Source organism: Halyomorpha halys, unplaced genomic scaffold (assembly GCF_000696795.3).
Source record: "Halyomorpha halys isolate HHAL.00 unplaced genomic scaffold, Hhal_1.1 Scaffold602.1, whole genome shotgun sequence".
Taxonomy (NCBI): domain Eukaryota; kingdom Metazoa; phylum Arthropoda; class Insecta; order Hemiptera; family Pentatomidae; genus Halyomorpha; species Halyomorpha halys.
In genome coordinates, this window is record NW_027105306.1 from 622815 (window position 1) to 647593 (window position 24779).

Genomic DNA, 24779 nt, shown 5'->3' on the forward strand with positions numbered 1-24779 from the left:
TGAGAAGAAGGTTTACTAACCGATGAATTAAAAAATGAAAATAACTCGATCTAACACATGCTTGAAGACTCGTAAATGTTGTTCATATGTTTCGAAATAAGAGTTCATAAACTGTAAGCCATAGAGATGGGTCTACGAGATAGAAATTGTAATGGACCAGTAGACTTTTGTTTAAGCTATCTCAGGAACGAAACTTTTATCTTTACACTTCTAATTGCGGTAAGGGTGCTACAAAAGTAATGGAATTTAATATTAAACATTAAATCATAGATGAGTATAAATAACCACAGGTGATCGATATCTAGGTATTTATTTATTTATATGTCATCAGTAACATTTGAACTGGCTCAAATTGACAAGATATCAAAGGAAATTGTGTTGCTAATTTATTTATTGCGTATCGATTATAATTGGAATTCAAATTCCACAGTTTTAATTATTATCTTGGATGGTAAGCAAGTTAGGACATATTGAAATGGAATTGATCCAAGGCGGAATGAGAATGAACGCTATTATCAAGTAATCTGCTTATTTATTTGTTTCGACGTCATCAAACTAGAAATTGAAATTTTTCAAGATCGCAATATTCTTCCTTACTGTATATTTCTTATAGAGTAAGGAAAAGTAAAAACTAAATAATTTAAATAAACATAAATAGAATATAAATACAAATCATTTAATAACATAAGAAACAGTCATGATCAAAAAAATTATATTACTGAAAATTTATTGTAACTTATTTTAAAATCATCTTATTATTTTTTTATAAAGTATATAATGATTCGAACAATAAGTCATGATCAACAGTGTTTGTTTTCCTTTGAACATTACTAATAGTGAGGGGTTAATGGTTGACCGTAGATTGTGGTATCAGAAGATAGTCGGTGGTGTGGTCAGCAAATATAAACATATAAACAAAACTTATTTATTTGTACCGCTGTTCCGACCTGAATTTCATGCCTTCATCAGGGCTGAAAAACAAAACCAGATAACCTTAGTTCAGAGCAACATAAGAATAAAAAGAGAAAAGTAATAAACAAACATAACAATAAATGAGGTAGATAGTGGTTGGAACAAATAAGAAAATAAAATATAATATTATATAGGTAATAATTATAATAAATAAATTATTAAAAAAAGTCAAAATTACAATAATTTTTTCTGCCCTGATGAAGTCCTGAAATCATCCAGGTCGAAAAGTCGGTACAAATAAATAATTTTTTTTAATTTCTTTGTCTTTGCTGAACGCACCACATCTCCTCAATTCTACAAATAGTTAAATGCTATTAGAGAAAAAAGATTATTAGAGGCTTTCGAATATTTGAGCCTATGGACAGGGATACAAAATTCATTTAGAAGAAATGACCTTTCTCATTCAAAGTTGTGGTCATCGTTGACTTGAAGATAATGTCACAAATGAGAAAATTCACCAGTCATTTCTTTTTGCGTAAATGTGCTTCACCCACATTTTTCGTCTTCGTCGATATTACCTCTGCCTAATGCGTCGATGAATCAAAGGCGAAAATTCCAAAACAAAAAACTCTTCATCCCAGCAAAACGGAATCGGTTCGCTCTTCCCACCTGTTCGGACGAAAACTGACAAACTTTACAGGCCATGTGTAGATGGTTCATGTGTTTTTATGTGATTTCGCATCCAGTGGGCAAAAGACCTAAAACAAGTGAACATAGTGTGTCTTCGAAAAATTAGGTAATTAAATAAGTTAGTTACCGAAAAAAAAAGCGAATTGAATAGAAATAAGTTTCAGTAGTGTTCGAAATATTGTTAAAAAGTTCAGGAACACTCGTTCATTTTAAAACAAATCTCGTTCAAGACGGCCATCAAAATTTGGGGAAAGAGAACAGAGGAACATACGACGGATTATAGCGGGAGAACTCACTACGTCACCCGCCATGATAGCAGAATAGGTCGCATCGATTTCCAATAACATCTTAAGTTCATAAAAAGTAAGAAATGTTATTCACAAATATAATTATTATGATAGGATTCAAAGGAAAATACCTTAAAAAAAAAGGCTCGAGTTTGCCAAATCATTTGTTGATCATTTGTTTGCCAAAACTTGTTTTTTTTTTTTTTGTAGATGGAAGTAAATTTAATATATTCGGTCGCAAGTACGTTTGGCGAAAACCTAAATACCGAGTTTCAAACTCGACGTGTGAGGTCCACTGTGAAACATGGAGGTGGAAGAGTCCACATTTGGGGTTCCATGCCATGGAATGCTACGGAAAACTTTGCCTTTATTGACGGTATTGTGAATGCCAAAAAACTGGGGATCAAAGATACTTTTATCTTCCAACAAGACAATGACCCCAAGAATTTGGCCAACAAAACGAAAGAGTAGATTTTGTACAATGTTTCGGGCCAACTTAAAAGGCCACCACAATCTCTGGACATTAATACTATAGAACACCTATGATAATTATTATTAAAAATATTAATTATTGGACCTGAAAATAAGAAAAAATAAAATTTCTACAAAAATGTGCTAAAAGATGCTCTGTATGAGCAATAGCATGAAATTGGTGATTGACTCAAAATCTTGTTTTTTTTAATGCCTAGAAGATTACTGACATCATCATAGATGCAAATGAATGATGATGACGAAATTTTAATGGCTACCAGTTCAAATCTATAAAATACTGGCTGACCCGGTAATGCTTCACTATTGCTTCATTTGAGGATGTACATAGATTTATTGATCACAATCGACAGTTTGATATATATTATTTTATTTAGTTAAAATGAAACATTTACGTAAACTTTATTATTATGATTTGGTAACATAAATAGGACTAATATATGCAATGATATTACTTTCCAAAACCCTTAGGGGCCTCACTGTGTCTATTAAGAAATGCGCCAATGCAAGACCTCAATCGAATATCTAGGATTCCAAATAGATGCTCAGGGATTACATTCAACCGATGACAAGGTTCGTGCAATTTTGTAGGCCCCAATACCGAATGATGTTAAGGAACTTCAGCGCTTTTTGGTAGTAGTGAACTTCTTGTCAAAGTTTGTGCCCGATTTAGCAGCAATTTTATCACCACTTGCTGAGAAAGGGGCACCCGTGGAATTGGAGTAATGAATGTGCTCGTAGTCTTGCTCATTACAATCCAGACTACCCAATTCGTTGGGCGGTGGATGGCTCTGACTTTGGATTAGGTGCAGTCATTTATCAACGATATGCAGATGGATTGGATCGACCATTGACATTTGCCAGCCGAACGTTGTCTCAAGCCGAAAAGTCATACTCTCAGCTCCATAAAGAGGGGTCAGCCTTGATATTTGGAATCAGCAGATTCCAACGATAATACGATCAGTCCCTACTATCGATCTTTCGACCAAAGCATGATATCCCAACCTGCGCAGCAAAAATATTGCAACGGTGGGCAATTATTTTGACTAATTACATTTATGATGTAGACTGGGTAAAGTTTGAGAAAAATATCGCTGATTGGTTTTCTCGAGCTCCACTTCTGGAATTTCCAATATCAGATGCGCCTGACCTATATCAACTACGTTTTTGATGTTTTAGTGATCTACCATTGAACTACAAGATAATTTTGGCAGCAACCAAGAAGATTGACATCTTTATGAAGATCATCACCAAAGACAATCGGATGGCCTGACAAAGTTGAGCACTTTTTCCGAAAGAGAGGTGAGTTGTATGTGGAAAAGGACATGATTCTATGAGGATATCGTGTTGTTGTGCCAACTGCATTGCGACAAGAGGTCCTGAAGGAGCTTCACGTTTCTTATATAGGTATGGTAAAAGTAATATCGTTTGTTTGGTGACCAAAGTTGGATGAGGACATCGAAGAGATTTTGTCATGCCTGAAACACAACTAAGGAGTCAAACACAACTCCTCTCCCCCCGCCCCCAAAGGCAGCTAGTGTACCGTGGAAATGGCCACCTAAACCTTGGCAGCAATGCCACATAGATTATCAGGGACCACTGGAGGGACGCTATTTTTTTGTTATCACTGATAGTCACACAAAATGGATTGAAGCTTTTTCCACACATTTCTGTGTTCACATTTCCAAGATCTTGAGCCAGGTTTTCGCTGGTTTTGGGTTGCCTGAAGCATTTGATAGTGAGACTTTTGGGAATTTTCTTCGGCACAATGGCGTTGACCACAAACATGGAGTTCCATTTTCACCAAAGACAAATTGTACAGCAGAGAATGCCGTCCGCTCTATTAAACGCAGTTTGAAGTCAGCTCCTGAATAGGTTCCTGTTGGATTATCGTAATGCGCCGCACATTCGTAATGCCGCTAGAGTTTCACCTGCTCAGGCATTGATGGGCCGTCAGCTAAGGACCAGACTTGACCTTCTGCTATGTCAAGGTGCAAATGGCTCAGGAAAAACAAGTCAGTGCATATCGTGGGTCACTTTTAATTTAAAATTGTATTTGTATTTTTCTTTATATTCATATTTTAATTTGTAATTTATTGTATATTTTGCCTTAATTAGAGGGGGGATAATGTGGTATATTGGATATCGAATGGAATGTATCGATCAGAGTGTAAGGGGACAGTGTGATTACTTACCGATAGGGACGGATACACACGTTTTAAGAGCTCTTTTGTTTATGTATTTTTGGTATAATAATTTTTGTGAGTAAATAAACGTTTGAGTTAAACTTACTGGTTTTGTGTGATTTTATGTTTAACTACATTACATGTACATACAAATTACAAGTGTGCCAATAATTTTCGTACGATTACTTCAAACTCATCTTTGAATTTCAAATATTAATTGCTTGTCAAATCTAGTTTTCAAGGCCCATTTATGAAGTAAATATTATTTTTGGAAAATATCTTAACTCTATTGAGATTTAAGATGACACTTAGCCACTCCACGTCACTGCACTCTTAATATCAAAAAAATTGTATTGTTGTATTAAAATGTAAATTTCTGTGGTATTATATTCAAGAAGCAATATTCGGAATTACTTTGAGTTGAATGAACCAAAAATTCTAATTTTACAAGCTTTAATGACAGTTGTTTTAAATGGGTTTTGAAATAATTTTTTTAATTTTGAAGAAAATACAATCTCAAATATATTGCCACATATTGATTATTACATAAAATATGTATATAAGAATGACCATCTTCTCCATCAAACGTTTACAACTATTTTTGTTTCTCGTTTGACCGCAACCTTGACCATCTTCTTATATATCAATTTTTACGGTCAACTATATATACTTATATCACATAAAATAAGTGTTGTTGTGTAATCCTATTTATTGATCAGGTGCTGTGCCTCGCCATTGACATACTCTGGGGTTATTATGAATACCCACCAGGGATGCTAGATTTTTCCGGTTATGTTCTTTTTGCTCATGCCGCTCCAGCATTTACGGTCATTTTTTGGTGTTTGGTGCTTGGTTATTTATTTAATGAAGAACCTCCTCCAAAACTGGTAATATGTTATAGTTAGATGTAGTCTAAGTTAGTATAAGTATATGTATACTTAGATATGGTCATGTTACAAGTGAAACACACTAAGTCTATTATACATAACCATAAAATATTTTTTTTTTTAATTTAGTTAATGTGATTTACAACTGTACAAATAAGAAATACAATAAGTAAATATGTTGTATGTTTCATATACACTTGAAAATCTTGGGAAGGAACCACCCATTGGTGGAACTTCAAGCATTAGTTTGAATTAGAAGATCCCGTGGCCATCTTCTTTTCAGACGCCTCGGAGGATTATCAGGGATTGTTAAGGATGAGAGATTAAGAATTAATGGGTTAGGATGGGTAAGGAGTTTGGAATGAAAAGACGCATATCTACCATATTTTGGGCCAAATCTGCAACGAAGGGGATGTTAAGGTCTTTGTGAATGAGTTTATTTGTAACGTGATAAGGAGCATCAAGGATTTAATGTTAATGTAATTAATGGATTGTAAGGATAGGATGCGGGAGGAATTTGATGTTTTGGTAGAGGCCCAGAGCTCAATTCCATAAAATAAGCTCTTAAAAAGTGGAACTTCAAAGTTAAGTAGAAAAAAATATTATCGTGCCGTGGCTCGATTCCTATATAATGGCTCTTTTAGTATCAATAATGGTTGTTAAAATTTGAAAAGATGATTTAGATTTTTTTTTTAACTTAACCTAGTAAAATTTTAAGCTTAACTAAAATAATATATACAATACAATCATAGTACGAGCGCAGTTAAATAAATAAGAACCTAGGAAAAGAAATATATAAATTCAAACTGTTTTAGTAACTTAGTCACTGAAGAACTAGTTCGTAGAATGCTTCTTATTGTCAAAGCAGTGTCAAAAAATTAGTTGTTTCTAATTTTATTAACAGGGGATTAACCATGTAAATATCACCATAATTGTAAATATATTATTCCAACAAATAAATGTAAACAAAAAAATATACTGATTTCCAGTAAAGTAAATTCTTAGAGGTTGTGCCTCAAACCGGTCTTTGCATTATTAGGAAATTGATTAGTCCAGTTACTAGTTCATCGGCACCTCTTGAAAAATAGTATATAGACACATTTAGATCAGTATATTCTTGCATTTTTTTTTTATGTGTATGATGTGTTAATATTTCATGCAAATTTATAATGGTCATCTACTCTATCCTACACCTTTTATTCCTTTCGTAAGGACCTACGGCTAGTTCTCGTAGGATTCACGATCCCCATCGCGACTGTAGGCTGGATCCCTAATGAGCGTAGTGTCCTTCCTGCAAGGACCTACGGATAGCTCCCGTAGGACTTGCCAACCCCTTCACGATCGTTATGCTCGTTCTCTACGGAGTGAAGTTTCATCCTTTGAGGACTTACGGCAAGTTCCCGTAAGACTCATACCGTCCATTAATCCCGAACCAGTTACCTAACCTGTATGGACACTCCTGTATTGTTTAGGCCTTATGGTCTACCTCACATCTTAAATTGGAGCCAGAACCATCAAGACTAACACAAGCATCTTGGGAACTACTGACACTTCGTGTATCGTTACTTTTAATTATTAGTTTAAATATAATAAGCAGAATTAAAATTTTGAAATGTGTTTAAAACATTGTTCATAGCAACTGATCTATTCCACTTCCGGAGCCCTGCTATTCACTGTCATTGTGATTCTGCAAACATTTAATTTTGATGACTACACTGGACACAAAATGACGATTGTCTTTTGGCTCCATGTTGCCGTGCTACTTCTATTTGTGCTACACCTCGTTTTCTTAGTCAGGAGGTACTATCAACACAAGTAAGCATCACATTAATAATGTTAATTTTTTCTTACATTGAATATCGAGAATTTCTATCATTGATATCTATATGGGTGATTCTCAGAAGTAGGACAATTACGATTAATCAGATGGGTATCTTAAAAAAGGTAGCTTGGAAATCTTGGAATTCTAAGGCTCCTGAATCGAACATTTTCTACAAAAAATCAGGTATTCAGGACGACCAACCTTTTTGTGTGGTTGATATTATTTGAAAGCTAAAAATGAAAAAGAAAACTGCACTACGGCTTTTTACTATACCCAATTCTTGGTTTAAAAATTTAGCTGGAAGAGGTTGCCGTTTCAGTTAATTAGCTACTGGAGTAATAGTAACGAAGTTTAATTATTCATTACTATAAAGAAGTGTATATATAAGCTCCGAAAATATAGTATACAATTACCTAGTTTGTTATTTAGAATGTAATTTAGAAAGGAGACGAAGCGTTTTTAAAAATGTAACCATGACCAAATTATCTGAAACTCTTATAGATGAGGAAGCATAAAATCAAAAAAATATGTTTAATCGTGAGTATGGACTAAAAATATTGGTATGCTGGATGTGGCAGTTTTCTGAGTTCTGATGGAGTAAGAACGGCGTGCTGTTGCCATGTTGGTTTGGTACACCTCTGAAATGTTTTAGTCACATCTACAACCCAGTCAAAATCTTACTAATTTTTAACATCGCTTAGATTTAATTAAAATATTTTGTGTTTTTAGTCTGATTTTTGACATTAAAATACATTGTACTATAAAATTATTTATTCTGGTACTTGATAAATGAATAGAAGTAGATATGTAAGCAGGAGGAGGAGGATTTATCTTTATTTATTCCTCATTTTTTAAAATCTTTTTTTACACTATATACATACATAAATAAAAATATCATCCTATACTGCTGTTAAAAGATGATGTCATACTCTTATTTTTTTTTTACCTTAATTTAGGTCTTTTTTTGGTCTCGTTTTTCCCATCTGGCTTCCACTTCCCATTTCATTATTTACTTCAATCTTCCATGTATCGTTCTTTTAGCATTGTATAATAATTTTAAAAAAAAATGTCATGGTTGTAAAGATGTTGAAGATAATCTCCATTAGTATTTAATTATTTACTTATGAAACGGACTAGTTTCCGAACATAAGAATTCCAATCCAATGTATTTTCATCGACAACACTTTTTCATCTCTCTAGAGTTATTTTATTGGTTTATTAGAGCCAAATAAAGTCTTGACTAATGATTTTATCACTTTAGGGACCTGGAAGAACGACCATATATAATTCGAGTCTCAAGGGGCGGTGTGCCTGTCTACAGATAAGGACCTAACGTCAGGCTTCGTTATGTATATTTATAAATAAAAATGAAAGCTTTATTTAATCTCTTGTTTATTATTATTGTTTATTCTACAACTGTATTTAAAATACAAGTAAATACGTTAAATGATTTGAAAAGGGTTGGTGAATAAACTAGCCATTCCTATGTCTTACTGTCTAAGTAGTCTAGATTACAAACCGATGGATTTATGTGGATGGAAAATTTCATGATAAATATAAGTGTATATCTAGCTGATAAAGTTGGCCGGAAATTATCTTTGTAAAAGAAAATTTCTCTTGCACAATAATAAATAAGAAGGATATTGTTTAAACAATTTTAGTGACGTTGAAGCTAACAAAATCAACGAGCATCTTCTTGTTTTGTTTTTATGAGGTAACTTTTCAACAAAAGGTTATTTGGGAGAATGGCAAAATTAAATATTTCTTAAAAATGTAAACCGTCTAATGATTAATAATATCCTAACTGTTATTAAGTTATTTTAATGGCCAGTGGCCAAATTTTGGGGTTTTAGAGTAGGATTACCCAACAGTAAAATTAACATGTTCCATCTAAATCGGCCAGTCAGTTTAAAAGTATTACTAATCCGTCTTATCTAGATAAATTTATTTGGATGAGGGTAAATCCCCACCTTGAACCAGTTAAATGAAATCTATTTTATTTCCATAGAAGAGTGGCGCACTTTTGAAATCTGAGCAAGTTGGATCAAATGGAATTGAAATCTGAATGTTAAAAAAAAATACTTGATAGCCAGTTGTTTCGTCTTATATTAATAGGGGTATTCATGATCTATGTTAAAGCGTGTTAAATGGAAAAACTCGTGTTAAATCGAAAAAATTGCCTTCTTTTGCCGTGGTAAAACGAAATAACATTTAACATGGCTGAGAGTCTGTTACTTGGTCAGTTAAATCGAGAATGACGTCACACAATAGACCAGTTGAGATCGCCGCCATATTAGTTGTTGTGACTTTCAATACAGTTGTCAATTAGCTCATCTTCATTCTCTTCTTCACAAGTTTGAAGATCAATAAGACACTCATAAGCTAAACTTTCACACAAATTCCACTTTTCACTCACTCTAGGCATGTTTTAATTAATTACTTAAATCAAAACTGAAGTAAACAATAACATGAGGGTCTAGAAGGAAGGTTATAAACATAAAGGCTTATACAACAAGTTGCTGAGAAAATCCGCTAGGGACTCTTATGCATTTAACGTTTAACATGACTTCAAATAGGGCTGCTCACAATCCTATAGTTATAACATTTAACATGGTAAAACATATAACATTTAACACAACATCATGAATACCCCTAATTAGTATAGCCACTCGACAGTCTTTAGTTGTGTGGTGCGCCCTCGTCTAATCTAGGCGTCCTTTATATCTTAGGCTTAACAGTCAAGCACAGATTTCTGTTTTGACTTGACGATCTGAATCTTGGACGTCGCTTGGAACTATTTAGGAATTGATTTGTAGAATAATTTTGTGAGTAACTGTCAATTTGGTTTAAGCATGAACATTAAAATTACGATGAGCTATGAAGGAGACCATATTATTACGAGTAGAAGGTATGGTTCATCAGCTCTATAGAACTTATTAGGAAGTGAACCCATCATGTGAGTCAGGGTTTTCCCCATTTGCTGAAAAAAACTTCCTTCGGCGTGATAACCGAAATGCGAAGAATAAAATAAATAAACGTTTTTAAGATAGTAATTCGATTAATATCAAATTCATGCAATAAAATGGCTTTGTAACCATATTTTTAATGCATTATTATATCAATTATGAGCTGTTAAAGTCAACCTTATAGTATACTGAGTCAATCAAAATAATAATATTTCGAATACACATATGTCAATCAGTTGTATAACATTTTTCTTGTAGACAAAAAGAAATAAGGGTGGTCAGAATAATTGTAGAGTTGCCAACTCACGCTGCACCATCTAACTCAACAATCACTGTCGAAAGGTTTGAAATACTTTACCTGTTGATTCCGGGGGTGGCATAACTCTACACTCTTTCAAAGTAAAAGTGTAGCCAAAAAGGCCACGCCCATCGAAAGAAGGTTTACTTTGATGTTAATAGGATTGTCCGCCATTGTCATCATCTGAAGTGAAACAGAAAGCAGTGATTGGCTCGTACTCTTACCCAACGCCCCTAAAAGGCCCGTTTTTTCTGGCTTCACTTTTTCTGTCAGGTTGTCTTCTCCATTACACAACTTCCTCTGAGGCTGTTTCACTGTTCGTCGTTATGAAATAAAGATCGCTCAACAATATTATTAAATCAAATATGACATAAATATTTATCTAAACAATATTAGTAATATTAACTTATCTTAGTAAAGGTAGTGAACAAAGGACAGTCAACGTTGCCAACTACTGGCAGTTCCGATCCAATCTTCACAATGTTCGGATTAAATGATGCTACTTTAGCATTTTTGACCCGACTTGTTTGGAGCCTTCTACTATAGACAACTAATTAGATAATTTATTTCAAAATCGTGGATGTTAGAGCATCAATAGGATATAGACAAATGACTAAAAAGTTTTTTTTTTCCCTACGCCACAGGAATTGGGGTATTACGCCATTTTCCCTCCCGCAGTCCAATACAATTTTACTCTTCCTCTTAGTTGGTCCGCATCCAGCTCAACATCTTCTAGACCAATACAGGTTAAAAGATGGTCTCCATCCATGTCTCCCAAGTTGTATCGAGGACATTTCGGGGAATCTATGATGCCAATTCGACGGAGGTGTTTTTGGAGCAGATCATGTTCTGTTACATAGCCGAAAACAAGCCACTCTCTCAGCTCTGCTAAGATTGCCAGGAATTCGTTTATCCTTATGCAGTAGGGTCTCCCACTTCCCACAGTCCGCAGACCCATCGGTATAAACGTGTAGCCATTGCTCTATGGGGTATAGCTCATAAATTGTTTTTAGCTCATATTCTATAATTTTCTCTCCGTTTATCCTCGAAATAAAAGTGTGAGCCTTCTTTCCATCCTTCCTGAAGTCCATCTCCTTCAGAAAATTATTATATGCTTGTCTTTTGGAACAGATAATGCCATGTCTTAATTGGGCACTTGTCTTTCTTAGCACCACCATATCTGACCTTAGCCCTGTTCTCTCTGCACGGCAACGAGCTTCGTCTTTACCCTTTTTTTAACTTTTCTAGCTCTATATTCCAGTAAGGTATAAATTTTCGAACTTGTCCACGAGGAATATTTCGGAGGCCACATTTCAATGTTATTTTTGTTAGAGTTTGGGCAATTTGATCAACATTTGGGCCCAGAATGTCCTCCTTTATCATGATGTTCGTATCTCTCCTGTAATCTTCCCATCTTGCTGTTTTCAGATTCCAATGAGATTCCCTGTGTTCAGTGCGTAATGTTCGACTTTCAACTTCTATAATTAGGATTTTGTGACCAGCTCCACCCGGAGGTGAAATGAGATCGTGTTTAATTTTCCGCGTAAGTGATGGATGGCTGAGAACAATGTCAGGGTGCGTCTGTTCACCTTTTTTTATAGTTATAGGAGAGAAATGTTGGTTGCTTCTGCACATTATCTACGAAATCACATTGTCCCGAATAGATAAGATCTTCAACTACATCACCTGCCTGATTATTCGTTTTATAACCCCAAATCCATGAGTGCGCATTAACGTCTCCCATCAGTAGTGAGTGTTCATCCCAGCCTTCCAAAAGGTCTTCAAGAGGCAGCTTGTTTCCCGGTGGGCTATAGATAAAATAGATCTTCCTCATGCAACTCCCATTCCATACTTTGGCACGCATCACTTCAGACTTTTCTGTTGCAGTCATAGTCGTAATTATATCGATTTTAGCGACTAGATGGTTTTTAACATAAACTACCATTCCTGAGGCCACTTGACGCCCACGTGTCAATATTTTCATTTGGTATGCTTTTATACTTATAAAGTCTTTTTCAATTGAAGCTTCACATTCGCAAAGATCAACAACGTCAATATTATATTTTTCCAAAATAAATTTCAATTGTGTAAGTTTATCATGTGTAAGACCTCCAGGTTTCCAAAAAATAATTTTGAGCTTGGAGTTTTGATGGCCTTTTCAAAGGCCGTTTGCATTACGGTTGAGTGCCGTAGTTGTCATATTCTGTGGGCTGTTGTGGCGACAGCTACTGCTCATTAAGCGCTATCCAGGGAGCACGTGTATCAATGATACGGACGCGAGCAGCACTACCCCCCATGACTAAAAAGTGAACTCAAGTAAATCTTCAATATTTTACTAACAGAACAATTTTAAATTGTTATGAATTCATTCTATAATTGGATAGTAACGGGTTTGGGAAATAATTATAGCATAATATAATCCACAGAAATAGAGTTTGTTCAAAGAAACTCACTTTTTACCTCGTTGCCAAGCAAAGTATATTTTATTGTTAGCAATATGCAATTAAAGATTTTATAACGGCGTTTACGGTACCTCAGTGTTGTCACACATATGTACAATATGTATATGAAACAATGACACCAATGATTGTTAATCATTCCTGTACATTTAAAGTTTGATGGCTAACCAACAGGCCAATTTTCAAAGAAAACGTACGGTGTTGAAGAACTATGTATTAAAACACATTATCATTATCTGCACAATATTTGAAGCGGTAAGCACATTTGAAAATGCTTGTGTAATACAGGAAGTTTAAGGAATAAATATATCCATATCCAAGCGTATGGCGGCAGAGCGTGCTGGTGCACTCTCGTATCGTTCCCGTCAGAAAAAATAAATTCGAATCCTGCCTTCTAAGGTTGACATTTTTCTTAAGGGACTTGAGCGTTTAGGGTACTGAGGGCTTCTTATCCTAAGTGGTCTTCATTAGGCACTATAACTAATACTCAACGGCATCAATTAACCTGAAGTCCTTAAACTTTTGTGTTTGTTTTCAAATAAAATATTTTTTTTATTTTACTGACATATGTAAATTGAAAATTAAAATGCTCGAAGTTTCTGGTGACTAATGATCATGCTGGCTTTGATATTTTCAGTTTATATCATTTACTATAATGATACTCTGGGGTGCCGTCCTGCTTCCAACCGGGATGACCAATCAAAGAGAAAGAATCTTGTTCAACCACACTTCATCTGCTTTCTCCTTGACATCGGGTGGAATTATTTTTGACAAAATAATGGGAAATGAAACACCGTATAAATTGGTAAGACCGATAAATTAATCATACATTAATAAGATACTTCCTTATTATCCCTTTGACCATATCATGTTTTATTGGGCTATGTGTCTGGCTATTCAAGCTGTTCTAAGGCTGACCGAGGGTTCCACAACAGCATTGTATTTATTTATATATATGTTTGTATTTATATTGATATTTCTATTATGTATCTCTATCGGCTCCTGATGGGAACCGACTGAAAATGTATGCAATGTATTTAATTCAAGGATTAGATACCATAGACCCCTTGCCATGGCATGCTAGATGTAAATATTTGTAATTAACCATTGGAGTTCTTCTACAACGGTATGGTGTTTATCAATTTAATATGCTATTATTATAAGGTAGCATGCAGTGATTCTTAATTATTAAGTAAAGTATTGGTTACATTGGTTTATATTTACAATGATATACAAATGAGTTAGAATAATCTTATGAAAGAGCATATTTCCTTAAAGTTTAATTACGATATTATGAATTGAGAAATACCAGTTGGGATCTTTGTTATTCATATTAACTCTAAGTTTATCAATTCTACTATTGCCATTCAAAATACAACTGAAAGGTCTTACTTATCTTGGTGCATCAGCTTTGGCTACGGCGGCAATTCTCCGCTCCACAGCCTGTCGGTGGATCTTCATTGTCTCCCTGCGATGTGCTTCCTTGCTGTCCGGTGTCTATCTATATCTTCCTGGGCTCTGGACTCTTCCGGCTGCCTGCGTCTTATCCCCTTGTCACTTTTCTTCTTGTCCTGCTGTCCTGACGGCTTTCTCTCCCTCTGCCACTCTCTTGTTAAACCCACCGTATGTCACTGTCCAGGCAACCTATTTATCCTCTTATGTCCCCTCTCCCTCTCATTCATACACACATCCGATCCTTGCCTTCTCATAGGCCAATCCCAGCTCCACTTCATTTACTTAGGGTCCCCCAGGAAAGGGGGGTAGGGCGTAAGGTCGCCGCCCCAAAGATATTGCCCTTAGCGTTTCTGACCTGGAAAAAGGGACGCCTTTTGATCCTGACCCTAAGCAATTAGGTCTTTATGTCCTGGAGATAAGGAGTGTGCGTGGTATACCCAGATTGCCTCTCTTTACTTAGTCAAGAGATATCTCTTATTGCCTAGGACATTACAGCTGGTATCCTCTATACATATCATTTTCTTACCTAGGTCATTTTCCTTGGATGGTTTCCTTGGGCACAAACCTATTATCAGGTACGATACACCGCCAAAATAAAAAATGTTTACTGACATTCAATTTCCATTTTCTTTTATCCCAGCTGGTATCCTTAATACATATCAATTGAGATATAATTAGTCACAAAAAATGATTCTTATTTATATGAGTTTAGAATCAGAAATGTACTGAAAAGGATTAGTTGGAAGTCTATATAGATCTTTATATAGAGCGAGTTTAGCAAGATTCAATAATAGTAGAAATAATAATATATTAGGGTACATCCCCAACTTCAGTGCATGGTCGACAAGATAATGCGCAAGTACCAAAAAAATATTTCATATATTTACAGAACTCCGATAGCGTTGTATTGTTCAACTCTGATTATGCCAAGACTTACTATTTAGGATGCATATTGATGCAAAATACATGCCACGGACATATTCCGCACCAAGGAATCTGAAGTTCCCGTCTACCTCTCAATCCTACTCATTCAGCCATACTCTTGTTTTTTGTAACAAAAATTGAACTAATGCTTCATTAAAAAAGCACTTACTTTGTATTTTCCCCGTATGCTTGTTCTAATATATGAACAATTTAAAAATAATAGTTTAGGTTAATATATTCTCTGGAATTTTATCAATAATCACAAAGGTTAATCCTAAAAAAACATACATCAATAACTAAAAACAATTACTAAAGAACAAATTTATTTTTAGCAATTAGTGTATTCCATTTTCGGGTTCCTGCTCTACGGCACGATACTTATCATTCAGCTCTTTAACCATCACAACTTTGATGAATCTAAGATAGCGCTGATGATTACAATGCACGTTATTGCAGTCTTCATCTTCTTGATTACTGCCATTAGCATTTATGCTACCAGGTATGTTTATTTTTTTTTCTAATTATTTAAGTAATACAAGCTTGTTTAATATTGGGTGTTACGGCGGGTAGGGGTTCAAAAGGAAACGTTTGCTAGCCCAGCCGTGAAGGGCAATGAAAATAAAAGGAATGAATTTTCGAATTTTCTTATTGTTGTGTTATAGCCACCTCAAATCGACTATATATTTTTGTGGGAAGGCTTTAAAAATGAAGAAACGACAAACTGGTTCGGATTAATAATTTATTTGGCCAATTTAAACATTTTAAAAACTAAAACTAAAATAGACAAAATATGACTAATAATGAATACAAGTAAAAATAAAAAAGGCCTTTAAGATAAAAATAAAATAGTTCGATTAATTATGAAAACGAAAATAAAATAAACTAATTTACAAATAAACAAATTAATATATTTAAAACAAATACTAGTCGACGCAAGCTGCTCCACTCCGATAGGTCTGAGGAAGAGTGCTGCCGAGATGTTTAGGTCGCAGCTCTTGTAGCTAAATAAACCGCTACAATGGTCCACAGTTGTAGTGGCTCATCGATGGTCCAAATATCCAACAGTCGTATTAAGTACTAGAGGCAAGCCGACAAAATGAACGCAGACAGGGCTAGTTACACACGTTCCTGGTCACTAATTATCCGGAACTCATATTAAAATCGAAACACAGAAGTGGTTTGGTTCCGAACTGTTATGAGGACTAAAACACCCAAAAAATGTTTAATAAAATAACGTGAACCAAACGCAGACAGGGCTGCTAAAGACGCTACCAGGGCCACTAATTAGCCGGAACTGCCATAAAAAACGAAGATGGTCGGTCCGTTGCTAGGTAACCTCTTAGCAACTGCCTCTATTACTCATTATAACACACAAATATAATTACACATTTTTCTTTTCAAATAACTAAATAATAAAAATATAACTAAATTAAATACTAATAAAACTCAAATACTATTAACAAGGTATTTATATATTATGGCGTTAACATGTTGTATTTTGAATTAAACATAATAAACTTAAAGCATTTGAAAACAAAATATACAAACTTATAGACTAGAAAAAAAAATTAACTAAATTTATACCTATTACAAAATTGTAGTGAATGGGAAGTTTAGAGCGTTTGTCAAGTGTGTTGTAGCAATCGGAATCTACGAGCAGTTTCTTGTCGTTCCAGTCTTGTGTGTGGATTCCAATTAAGTCTCTTATCAAGATGGAGTCCTAAGTATCGAATCTGTTCAACAGGCATTAGGGGTGTATTTAAAAGGATACTGTAGGACAGGAGGGCAGAGGTTTACGACGGATAGTAAAGGTGATCTGGTGGGATTTGTCAGGATTTATTTGAAATTAAGATTAAACCGAAGAAAAGAAAAAAAAGTCTATATCGGCGCGGGTGATCGATGGGGTCCCCGGTTGGCGGTACGTCCACCCGCCTTGTCCTCACGAGGATAAGCTAACGTTGGTTGTAGTCTGCCTGCCGTGGCGAAAAGTGATTAAGATGACGGAGATAGCCAGATTGCTGGCTACTAAGACTGCTTAGTGAGAAGAGACGCTGGAGCCGGTGTATGTGCCCACAATGTGACCCTCAGGTGTCATCTGCAGTATAAATATTAACAATAGTCCATAGATTTGTGCTGTTGTTTTATAACATCTGTTACGTAATCGAGTACTAAACATGTTGGCTGCAACATCGTGGTAAGAATACTTCAAGGATTCATGGCACAATTGGAAAGATATAAAGATTTCAGTGTCAGGACATGGGACGTTAGAAATCTTTTAATACAGTACGTAGGTTAAAGTAAGTTGCCAAGGATGTCAAGAGACAGGTTTTAGATGTCTTGGCTATGCAAAAGTTTGGTGGATAAGGGAGAGCTCGTTAGTAAATGAAGTAAACGGGACCACAAGGGCTTTAATTTCATACAAACTATTGTTATTTGAATTGTGGTAAATGGGCCTGTTGGTCAACATTTAAACCCATTAAAAAATATTACATCGTCATCTCAACCACACCATAGACGAGTTATCGATGATTTAGAATATTTCTTACATAACCATTGTGTTGGATATTAAGTCAAAATTTACAAAGGAACAAGAGGTAAAATAAGAGGAAATAAAATAAATGTCAATTAAATGCTATTTACTATAGCAAAATTAAGTTACTAATAAAATCTTAATGAACGCTTGATAAGTTTCTCAAGTCATAGCAAGTTTTAAGAGGATTTGCCAGCTCTCTACCAACATTTTTTTTGCAACATCGGATTCATTTCTGGGAGCGAATCCTAGAACATGGTTTGGTGAAAACCTAGGAATATTGTACGATGCACAAAATACTGCTTTCCTGGTGGTCCTATTGCCGTTTCTTACAATAAATAATAAAATCATAACAATAAGGATAGTAATTAATGTCTTTGTGTTAAGTGACACCCAAAGAAGCTGGCCTTAATTTTAACAAATTTGTGGGTGACTGGGACATCGTCTCAAGCTTGTAATCTAAAACACGCATTTTAAAAAGAAAACAATAAGTTGGTAGTAACATTGCAATGTTCTAATTTATGCTGAATCAACTATAATGTTGATAATACTTTAAGTGAAGCTGTAGATATTTCATTAGTCCAAGATGATACCAAGTTGTTTTGTTAGCCTCTATTCGGCTACCAAAATTATTATAACGCAGAGCTCCCAAGAATCAAATCCTTTCACTAGGAAATGTCAGTTCAAATAAATTAATTATTTAAATTGTTTTCTTCTTATTGCTGTCCCTGATCTGCTCAACACACTCGTCCAACTAGCTTCTATCTTTTTATTAATATTATATTAATGGCTAGTTTTGGAAGATGATTGTTCATATTTTCCCACCATCTTGCTTTAGGACTACCCCTTAGCTTTTATGGATCACACCTACGTAACCTTTAACTGCACATGTGTTATCCATCCTGTGGACATGCCTTACCATTTTAGATGTACTTTTATAAACTTAGTCACATTCACTCGGTAATGTTTTTGTTGGTTCTTCTTCACCAGCTTCCCTCATTCTTGTACTCGTCAGAGGATCCATCTTAGAAATTTTTAAAAATTATTCATCTTATCTGCAACAGTTTTGTTGAGCGTCCAGTTCTCACTTTTTAAGTTAATATGGTACAAATAAAGATCTTATACAGCCTATCTCTTTATAGCTTAAGCAAAGTATACTTTGTTTTTCCAGCAATCTCGTACTTATCCCCTCATCTTCATTTGTTTCTTTATTGATAAGCGAAGCTAGGTAGCTGAACTTATTCACCATTTCAAAAAGTATGGTTACTGTTGATAAATATACACAGAGGACGTGTAGGTTTCTTTCTCCTTATAGTTATTACCTTAGTTTCCCCCCATTCACTCTGTCATCTATACGTATTGGCTTCAAGCTTAATTAATTCTCCCTTTATGTTGACCAGAGATCTTCCAATGATCACATCGTTGATACATGTCAATATCTGAGCTTCGTTCAGCTGGCTGGTGGTCATGGTGGTCTTCACAATGATTTGGAGACCCTAAAATTGTGGCTCCCTTTCAATTTGTACGTTAAAGTTTCATAGTACATTAATCACCATGTTCATGTTATGTGAAGGTATGACATCATAGGCCAGCCCAGATTCTGATATTTGGTATCCTTTATCCCTGGTTCTTTCTACTCCGTTGGTGAATGCGTATTTACAATGGAAATGTTAAAAAATTTACTTCTATATCTTAGGATACTCACGCTACCGCTAACAGTACGTAAACTGAGCAATGCTGTTCAAATCGACCAGAAACTTTAAATGCAAATCATGCTTCTAATAATTTCCACAATTCGGTATGCTGAAGCCATTCTTCTTAACCCTACCTCTGTCTAACCATCGCTCCGCTTATATAACTATTCGGAAGACCTCTTGTGGCACACCCTCTCTATATACTAGTTACAATTAACGATTAATAAGGAAAACTCTGGCAGTTGAGCGCAATCTTGACCAGACCAACTCCTCGCACAACCGTTTTTCTAGAAAGAATACGTCCTTTACAGTATGTACTGAACACAAGAACTTTCATGTGTGGTTATGTTTTCTTTTATTTAGAAGCAAAGCGATGATTGAGGTTTAAATTAAAAATTCAAAAAGATTGTCCAACTTCATGTAATCGATTGCAAAAATAATCATAATTGTTGTGTATGTTATATCTGATTACATTTCGTACTCATTATTCACATACTTTTTACTTCAGAAAAAAGTAATGAAATACTACTGATTTTGAACCAAGGAATAGTTTTACAAAATTGTTCCAGAGACTTGAGGGACTCCATATATATGTATATTCATGAAAGTTGCTATTTATAAAAGAAAACAAGCTTTCCATTATAGTGATATTGCCTTGTTTTAATTTTTTTATTTTCGGACCCACTGTTCTAGAATGAAGGATGCAGGTGGTATGAGAAATGCAGAACCTGGACCTTCCGGTCACAAGGTAAAGTTATCCAAGTCAGTACATTTCTACATTCATCATGATTGCATTACCATAAGAATCATAAGTATAATGAGATAGATTAAATATAATTCTGGAATAATCATTCTGGTCTTAAAGCAAACATGCATACATACATATATAGATATAAGTATGTATTAAGTATGATGTATAATGATTTAATGGATACATTCAGCTAGACCAATGGTTCCAAACCCATTGAAGTCGGCGGTCCACTAAGCCGGTATGTGAACCTAACGCGGCCCAGTAAAATGGGATTTGGAGTTACTTTTACAGTGCATTTACCTGTTAAAACATATTCGATCCTTCATTTCACCGTTTTCTTATCTTTATCCTTTCCCTATCCAGATTTAATTCGGAGTATAAATAGACAATGGCGAAAGTTTCTGTGGTGTAATACCTTTCTCTTTTTTTATTTGTATTAATCCTAGAATAAAAAAAAAGTATGAATTTACTAAGTGAGAATTTATTTATTTATAAACATTTATTAAATTTTAATTTGTTGAAGGGATCTGACGAGTTCTCATTCTCTGCGTCAGATAATGAAATACCTGACATCGAGCTAGGCGAGGAAGATATCAAATTTAAAGTGGTTAGTATCTATGTTTTATTATCTGAAAGAACTTGCTTAGAAATAATGTTTTGATTTCTGAAAAACATACCCCAGGAACAATTAAACCTAGATACGTCTCCCAACACTCAAATTATAGATAGTTATACGTAATGTAAATTAGTTATAGTACTCGGTAACTATTCAACAGTAATAAATAGTTCTATTAGGGATCATATTTTAGCAAATTTACTCTACTTTCAATGATGTTCTATTAGTTATTCTAGTGTTTAAAAATATTTTTTTTTTTTAAACTTTTTGAAACAGCCGTTTGCCTTTCAACTATACTTGGCAGACTCATCAATTTTGACTAGTAATTATACATAGTTTTCATTAAAGTAATCAATAATAATGAATCCTCTTGTATTATCATTGGGACAATTTGAAGTTCGACTGCTGCAGAGAAAGTTACCCCATTGTACATTACTATCTTCGCTCGGACTCAAATACGTCCAATTCATAATAAAAATTAGTTCTGTAAGTTTTTTTTTGTTCAAGTTATGCCACTATCAAACCCATATTAACCAGAATCCAATATAACTGTGCAATGTCTTGAATTATCAAAATAGAAATTAAGGATTTTTAGCTAAATTCTATATACAATATTTGGAACTTCATTCATTTTAAGAGACGCATATTAAAAAATTAGGTGGGATACAGCGAGTTTTGCAGCCCCCACTCTCATATGTTGTAGTTTATTACATAAATGTTGGATATAATTGAAGGTCTCTTACTATAGTTGGATTAAACTTGTTTTTAATATTATTCCTTTGTTTTAAAGTCCTTTATATTTTGGAAAGTTGTTTTATCAGAATCTGAGTTTATATTCAGGATTGGTTCTTTTATTTCTTAAATATTAACTTTTTTATTTTTTTTTTTTTACTATGTAAGCAAAAAAATATTTCTCACGATTTCGTCGTTGGGCTTTAGAATAACTTATACAATGGTAGAAAAATCATAGATGTATCCACGTCGAAACCTCCCCCTCAATTGGATTACAATCGAAATACTAATGTTTTATGGTGTACCATTTATATGATAGTATTATTGAAAAAAACCGAGAATGATGATTGTATTACTCAAATTGATATTTTATTTATTTAGGAGTAATAAATAAGGGAATGCTTTACTTGGTGAAAAATCTTCCAGTTTTCCAAAAACCAAAACTAGACATTGGAACCAAATAGTTTTTAATAGAAATAATTCATTTCCATACAGCCCAAACACTCTTTCCTCCAACCTGGTCATCATCAAAGCACAACTTGGTAAATAAAGGAAGCAATAAACGTTGTAATAGATTAACTCTATTTTCATTATAAAAAGATATGAAATAAAGATAGGTAAAATGACCTTGCATTAATCGGAATATATTAGGGATGAATGTGCAAGAAATATTTTCACCAAATGATAAATATAAAACTATATAAATATATAAAACTTTTTAATAATTTGTATTACCTATTATATAATAATGATATTTACACATTCTAATGTTTTTTTTGTAAATTATATTACCTGATTGTCTTGTTACTATGGTTACGCTGTATTTGTTGGGTTCCTATGGAAACATTACACAATTATTAGATATTCATATAGTAAAAATAAATTTGAAATTATAGATTTAAATTTATTATTAGAAAATCCCAGAATATTTGAGTATAGGAGAAAGCATTAATTATTTATGTAAGGGATGTAATTTCTTCTATAAACCAAAACAATTTAAAATTCAAAAGATAAATATTAACATCAATTTAAATATAAAATTACATTAAATAAAATTTTATATTTTTCAAGAAATACTTGGTCGTTTTTATCTTGATTGAAGTTCACTGCTAATTGAGATAATCTGCTTGTAATGATTTCTCATATTTATTTGCAACTTCATAACTTCACTTTAAATAGCTTTAAATATTTTGGTTTGAACATATGATCACTATAAAACAATGCACCACCTACTTACTATATTGTTTCAATTATCATATTTGTCATTTGGTGATTTTTATAATTATTAAATGACATTTGCAGTGAAATTATAAACTAATTTTCTATAGCCAGACTCCATAAGTTAGGTCTTGTTGGATTCTGTGAAGTCTTTTGCTTCAATGCCTGAATTAAAATTGAAATAAATCAAAGTATTTTTTCTTTTTTAATATTGAGTTGCTGTCTTTTAATGCTCGAAAATAATTACTGTTTGGTTTTTAAGCCTTAAAAAAATCAGTTAATTAAAAAAGATCGGTGTGTTTTCGATTTAGATGTCATTGTTTCGGTCTGTTAACCAAAATTATTTTACTTTTCAAATATTTAAATTTATAATCCAAAAACTAAAAACAATTATTTCACTTACAAATTACTAAATAAACGTTATTTATCAACACAACGCATTAATATGCTATTTAAAACGTATAATGATCCTATATTTAAAAAGAATTATTTATAAATAGTAAATAATTCTTAATTTAGATTTATGAAATAAATTATTATTTTTACATGTAAAGCATATAAATTTTCTTTTATCATGAAAAGAACAGTATTTTCTTCACATTATTTGTATTTAGCAACTTTTTAATATCTTTCACAATATTCAACATTTAATTAATAGGCATAAATAAATAAATATGTTTTTGTTTACTTATGTTGTTTCTTTGCTGACCGCATCCCCAGACCATCTTCTCCAATCAACATTTAATTATTCAAATTCCAATGTTTCTGTTCTGCTCATGATAACAGTTAATATTTTCAGAATTCATTTGACAAGAGACTTAAAAATATCACTACAATATATACAATTTTTTTTTTATATTATATTAAATATAAAATATCTAAATAAAGCTTAACAGTTTGATTGTTTGTTTGAACGTGCCGACATGAAGAACTACCAATCTGATTTGAAACATGCCTATTATGTTAGATCTGCTGTTTACAAATCATGTTACGACCATAAGAATCGAGACTCAAGTTTTTAAATTGTTCAGACACGTTTAATATTTAACGCGGATGAATTTTGGCGGCAATTTTTAATAATCTGTTTCCAGTACTACTGTCATTAACTTATATTTTGATGCAGGATTATGAAGACGGTACTCCACATGACAACATACCCAATGAGAAACGAGCATCTCACGTTCCCAGCCCAGAGCAAGATACACAGCCGGTTGTCAATGAAAATGGTAAAGAACAAACACCAGAAACAGCCGCTGAAAGTAGTAAAGTAGAAGGAGGGGAAAAGAAAACACCTGAAAGTGCTATAGAACAAACTGAAAGAGTACGAGAACAAACTTCACCTGAAAATGCTCAAGAACAAACTTCACCTGGAAATGCTCAAGAACAAACTTCACCTGGAAATGCTCAAGAAAAAACTTCACCTGGAAATGTTAAAGAACAAACTTCACCTGAAAATGCTCAAGAACAAACTTCACCTGAAAATGTTCAAGAACATACTTCACCTGGAAATGCTCAAGAACAAACCTCACCTGGAAATGTTCAAGAACAAACTTCACCTGGAAATGTTCAAGAACAAACTTCACCTGAAAATGCTCAAGAACCAGGTGCACCTGAAAGTAGTGAAAAACAAGCTGCACCTGAAAAAGTAATCCCTGAAAGTAGTATAGAACCTACACGCACGTGAAAACGTGATACATAAAAATGAAGTTCTAATATAATAACTGATAGATATTTCATTATTTTGTCATTTTTTTTTTTTTTTTTTTTTTTTACGGGCATAATATTTGATAATTATTTTTTAATAATTTAAATGAGAGTGCGCTTAAGAAAGGCCACGTTTCGGTTTAAAAATGTTCAATTATT

General features: G+C 33.7%; 1 protein-coding gene across 3 annotated transcripts; it reads left to right on the top strand.

Annotated features, from left to right (window-relative positions):
* The first annotated feature begins 53 nt into the window (after positions 1 to 53).
* Positions 54 to 24655, top strand: LOC106684688 (cyclic nucleotide-gated channel beta-1). 3 transcript variants are annotated; one of them, XM_067050373.1, is made up of 7 exons: positions 54 to 219; positions 5284 to 5451; positions 13634 to 13801; positions 15708 to 15874; positions 20293 to 20347; positions 20874 to 20957; positions 24040 to 24655. In XM_067050373.1, the coding sequence occupies exons 1-7, from the start codon at positions 127 to 129 to the stop codon at positions 24598 to 24600; spliced, it is 1296 nt and encodes a 431-aa protein (XP_066906474.1). In that variant the 5' UTR covers positions 54 to 126; the 3' UTR covers positions 24601 to 24655. The 3 variants fall into 3 exon arrangements, with proteins under 3 accessions (XP_066906474.1, XP_066906477.1, XP_014282400.1); XM_067050376.1 differs by lacking the exon at positions 54 to 219 and adding an exon at positions 342 to 519; XM_014426914.3 differs by lacking the exons at positions 54 to 219; positions 5284 to 5451 and adding an exon at positions 13119 to 13251.
* The last annotated feature ends 124 nt before the right edge of the window (positions 24656 to 24779 follow it).